We start from the raw sequence: 5,682 nt of genomic DNA, 5'->3' as shown, positions 1-5,682 counted from the left end.
TTTCCATGGCAACAGCAGAAGAGTTCATTGAAGTGCTATCAGGGTCCAGATGGGGGGGGGGGGATGAAGAGCAGACATCATCATCAGGGGGCCTTTAACTACGACTCTGGTTCAGGCTGCAGACTGAACTACATCCTGCCATGTTTAATACATTGGTTCTCAAACTTTTTCTGTCACGCCCCACTTTGGAGGAAGAAAACTGTTCGGGCACCAACAAAATGGTCCAACTTTTTGTGACTTCTCCATCCGTGCTTTTTCAAATAATAGAATAAAGAAAATTTAAATCCCTTTCAAGTAAACCAGATTGCTCCATCAGACAAAAACTAATAACATGTGCAGTCATTTTGTTAGAACAATGCAAAAAAGTTCTATCTGTGCAAATAATTACTAATATTTGGCAAAAAAATTACCTATTGCGGCTGCAAATAACCTGTTTTGCGCTGAATATATTTTCAAGACAATAACAATAACGTTCAACCTGTGGAAAACAGAATGAGTGCAGATGTGTGAGCCATCACGTTGTATCAGTATTAGATTAGTGGCTGCAGTGAGCTGCTTTCCTCTACAAATATTTTTGCGTTAGATCTCAAAACGGCAAGAATCGGCGAGTCGCGCATGCGCAAGAGTAACCTGTTAACAGCGTAACGTAAACATTTCCATGAAAGTACAGGCATTTCACCATGTATTTATTAATGATGTGTTATGTCCGTGTTCTTTGTACTTTTGTAATATGTAAAGTTAACATGGGGAGAGTGTTCGTCCTGAAATCACAAGGTAGCCGGTTCGATCCCTGGTCTCCCCATAGTTCGCATGTCAAAGTGTTCTTGAGCAAGACACTGAAGCCCCAGTGCTTCACAGCAGCACACTGATCCTTAAGTGCGCCCCACCTGTAATACCTCCGCACCCCACTAGAGGGTCGTGCCCCACAGTTTGAGAACCACTGGTTTAACACACCTGTCAGTGTGTGTGTGTGTGTCCATCTCACCGTGTCCTCCCTGCGTTTTCCTGAGTGTGTGTGTGTGTGTTTGTGTGAGTGTGTGTGTGTGCGTGTGTGTGTATGTGTCCTGCTCACCGTGTCCTCCCTGCGTGTCCTCTAGTGTCCCCTAGAGGAGCAGCAGCAGCAGACATGGACACCACCACGTCCATCAAGATGACCACTCTGGCGATCCAGAACCTGTTCAGCTACGTGGAGGAGGAGAACCTGGCGGCTCTGAAGGCTCACCTTGACCGCTTCAAGGAGGTGGACGGACGCAGCGACGTACGTGCCGCTCTGCCTGTCCTCTTATTACTATTACACGTTATTACACGTTATTGCACGTTATCACACGCTATTACTATTATTACATGTTATAACACGTTATTACATATTATTACATGTTATTACTATTATTACATACTATTACATATTATTACATATTACATGTTATTACTATTATTACATGTTATTACACAGTATTATGACCGGCTCATTCAATTCTCTTCCTTCAGTAAAGAATAATATAAGACAAGATAAGATAATCCTTTATTAGTCCCTCAGTGGGGAAATTACAGGATTACAGCAGTACTGCTCACAAGTGAATAAAGAGTAAAGTAAAATAAAATAAAGTAATATAAATAAGCAGTAAAACAGTACAATATTAATATACAGACAGGATAGAAAAGTATATATAAAAAGTACTTAAACGTAAACGTATTGCACATAATATTGCAGCAGGTGAATGATAAAGTGACCAAGTTCAGATCAAAGTGTTCAAAGTGTTCGATTGTCAAGTGGTCTACTGTGAGCTCAGCTGGTTGTGCAGCCTGACCGCAGCGGGAAGAAAAGACTTTCGGTACCTCTCCCTCAGACACCGGGGATGAATCAGCCGGTGACTGAAGGAGCTGTGCAGCGCTGCCAGAGTGTCCTGCATGGGGTGGGAGGTGTGGCTTATCATGGACGAGAGCTTCGTCATCATCCTCCTGTCCTCCACCACCTCCACGGTATCCAGGGGACGCCCCAGCACGCTGCTGGCCTTCCTCACCAGTTTGTTCAGTCTCCTTCTGTCAGCTGCAGTGATGCTGCTGCTCCAGAAGACCACTCCATAAAAGATGGCTGATGCCACCACAGAGTCAAAGAAGGTCTTCAGGAGTGCTCCCTGCACCCCAAAAGACCTCAGTCTCCTCAGCAGAAAGAGTCTGCTCTGTCCCTTTTTATAAAGTGCGTGTACGTGGTCAGACCAGTCCAGTTTGTTATTCAAGTGAACACCCAGGTACTTATAAGATTTGACGATCTCAATGTCCAGTCCCTGGATGCTCACCGGTACCGGAGGAGGGCGTTTACCCCGGTGGAAGTCCACCACCAGCTCCTTGGTCTTACTGGAGTTTATCTGGAGGCGGTTTCGCTGGCACCATCCTAAAAAGTCCTGGTTCAGCTCTCTGTATTCCCTGTCGTCATCGGCGGAAATGAGGCCGACGATCGCAGAGTCGTCAGAGAACTTTTGCAGGTGGCAGTTTGCAGAGTTGTGGTTGAAGTCCGAGGTGTAAATGGAGAAGAGGAATGAAGCCAGAACAGAATAAACACTAACAAAGACGGATTGAAGCAGAACGTGTCGTTAATAATAAATGATGAAATAAATGATGCAGCAGTGTGAACAACCCCTGACCTTCAGAGGTCACAGGGTCACAGATAGTCACGGGGTCACAGGTCACAGGTTGTCACAAGTCACGGGGTCACAGGTCACAGGCTGAACTGGTGCTGTGTTCACAGAACGGTCAGACTCCTCTCATGCTGGCGGCGGAGCAGGGCAGCCTGGAGATCCTGCAGGAGCTCGTGAGGAGAGGAGCCAACGTGAACCTGGACGACGTGGTGAGCAGATCAACACCCCTGCTCCTCCTCTTCTTCCTCTTCTTCCTGTTTCCATGGTAACCCTTCTGTGTGTGTGTGTGTGTGTGTGTGTGTGTGTGTGTTCAGGACTGCTGGTCTGCTCTGGTCTCTGCAGCTAAAGAAGGGCACCTTGAGGTTGTGAAGGAGCTGCTGGAGAACAGCGCCTACATCGAGCACAGAGACATGGTGGGCCACCGCTAAGACTCATGAGAGTAACAATGCATCACAATAACAACAACCTCACAATAACACTTCGACATGTGAACTATGGAAAAACTGGGGATCGAACCGGCCACCCTGTGGTTGCAAGTTGACCACTCATCCCCATGAGCTACAGCAATAACAACAACACAATAACAACAACGTCACAACAACATCACAATAACAACAACATCACAACAAAAACAACATCATAATAACAACAACTTCACAACAATAACTACAACGTCACAATAACAACAACGTCACAATTACAACAACGTCACAATAATAGCATCGTCACAACAACAACGTCACAATAACAACAACATAATAACAACAACGTCACAACATCACAATAACAAAAACATTACAATAACAACATTACAATAACAACATTACAATAACAACATCACAATAACGACATCACAACAACATCATAAAAACATTACAATAACAACATCACAAAAACAATATCACAATAACAACAACATCACAATAACAACATCACAATAACGACAACGTCTTAATAACAATGTCATAGTAACATAGTAACAACGTCACAATAACAACACCATCATCACAATAACAAAAACATCACAACAACAACATCACAATAACAACACCACAATAACAACAATGTCCCAATAACAACATCACAATAACAATACATTGATCGTTGTTGTTTCAGGGCGGCTGGACGGCTCTAACGTGGGCGGCTTACAAAGGTCGTGTGGAGGTCACCGAGCTGCTGCTGGAGCACGGAGCCAACCCCAACACCACAGGACAGGTAACACACACACACCTAATGTCATGGTATCACAGTGACGGCCCTCTGCAATTGGCTGGAGGCAGCTGTCATTACGCTGTGCTAATGCTAATCGCTAGTTAGCACATTGCTACAGATCTCTTAGAAAACACATTGACATTGTCATTAACTCCCTTTCTGTCTGTCTGTCTGTCTGTCTGTCCCTGCCTGTCTTTCCCCCTGTCTCTGTCTGTCTTACAGCAGTACAGTGTGTATCCGATCATCTGGGCAGCAGGTCGAGGACACGCCGACATTGTCAAAGTTCTTCTGCGTGAAGGAGCCAAAGTCAACTGTTCCGACAAGGTGAGGACAGCTGGACCACTACGGCAAGCAATACCTGATCCATAATCAATACTAACTGTGTGTGTGTGTGTGTGTGTGTGTGTGTGTGTGTGTGTGCGTGTGTGTGCGTGTGCATGTGCATGTGCGTGTGCGTGCGCGTGCGTGCGTGCGTGCGTGCGTGTGTGTGTGTGTGAGACAGTATGGGACCACTCCTCTGATCTGGGCGTCCAGGAAAGGCCACTTTGACTGTGTGATGCACCTCTTGGAGAACGGAGCGGACGTGGACCAAGAGGGAGCGGTAAGACCCGCCCCTTTACTGTAGTGCATGTACATATACACGCACTTATGTACAGTATACATGCACTTATGTACAGTATATACGTAGTTATGTACATATACACGTACTTATGTACAGTATACACATACTTATGTACATATACACATACTCATGTACAGTACATGTACTTGTGTACATATACCAACCCTGTCTCCTAAAAATTACGTTCCCCCCAGAACTAAAACGTATTCTCAATTACGCCGGGTCGGTCATCTCTGGCCGGTAACAGCCTCCGTCACGCCGTGTCCGGTCATCTCTGAGTCGGGTTGTTTGGGAATGCAGCCTAAAGTGTGTGATAAACTCCATCTAGTGCAGTAAACCACTGCAATCAACTCAGCAGACACTCGGATCTCTGTGGTCAAATCAGCTGGAGAATCTGACGTGAAAAATATTCAAACGGCCCGGAAACACAACATCCGGTTGACTGGATGTGGATGTGTTCAGAACATTTCTGACCACATCCACACATCTTAACTGTACTGGTCATACAGAAATGTTGTAATACGTCAATCACAACGTACTGGTACAGTTAAGATGTTTGGATGTGGTCAGAACTGTTCTGAACACATCCATATTAGGCGGCCAAGCGGTCTTTAGACCGGACCCCGGTGCGACCGAACCCCGGCGGCGTGAGGGGGGCCGTAACCGGCCTAGCGGCGGCGGCCAAGCGGTCTGAAGACCGGCCCCGTTACCAGCTTCAGACTGCCCTTTTTTTTTTCTCTGCAGAGTTCATAAATTAAAATATGCTTAAATTCAGCGGGAAAGCAAGAAAACAATAACACAAACACACGATTATAAACGTATTTGTAATTCGTCAAACACAAACAAAAAAACTAAAATATGTGTATAATCAACCTCCGTGTTTAATCAATGTATACTTGTATAATCAACGTATTTGTAATACGTCAAACACATACGTAATCAGGGAGGAGATACGTTTCTGGTTCTTTTAGTGCTGGGGGAACGTCATTTTTAGGAGACCGGGTTGCATATACACGTACCTATGTACAGCACACGCACTTGTGTACAGTATTACATACTTATGCACAGTATACACAGACTTGTGTACATATACACGTACTTATGTACAGTATATACGTACTTATGTACATATACACGTATTTATGTACATATACACATACACATGTACAGTACATGCACTTGTGTACATATACACGTACTGATGTACAGCAC

The 5,682-nt window shown here is 44.9% G+C and overlaps 1 protein-coding gene across 4 annotated transcripts in view; it reads left to right on the top strand.

Annotated features, from left to right (window-relative positions):
- Window positions 1–1,126: 1,126 nt before the first annotated feature.
- The window catches only part of kidins220b (kinase D-interacting substrate 220b), a gene marked incomplete at its 5' end in the record, with an annotated part of 21,355 nt that continues 16,799 nt past the window's right edge, over window positions 1,127–5,682 (top strand). For all 4 annotated transcript variants that reach the window (XM_079216295.1, XM_079216293.1, XM_079216294.1 and 1 more), the window contains 6 exons: window positions 1,127–1,258; window positions 2,747–2,845; window positions 2,951–3,049; window positions 3,753–3,851; window positions 4,071–4,172; window positions 4,351–4,449. In XM_079216295.1, the coding sequence (XP_079072421.1) occupies window positions 1,127–1,258; window positions 2,747–2,845; window positions 2,951–3,049; window positions 3,753–3,851; window positions 4,071–4,172; window positions 4,351–4,449 (630 nt within the window). The remainder of the gene's footprint in view (window positions 1,259–2,746; window positions 2,846–2,950; window positions 3,050–3,752; window positions 3,852–4,070; window positions 4,173–4,350; window positions 4,450–5,682) is intronic.

The sequence above is a fragment of the Taurulus bubalis genome, assembly GCF_910589615.1.
Source record: "Taurulus bubalis genome assembly, chromosome: 3".
Taxonomy (NCBI): Eukaryota; Metazoa; Chordata; class Actinopteri; order Perciformes; family Cottidae; genus Taurulus; species Taurulus bubalis.
The sequence above is the reverse complement of the archived record's forward strand: the minus strand, read 5'-3'. Positions and strand labels throughout refer to the sequence as shown.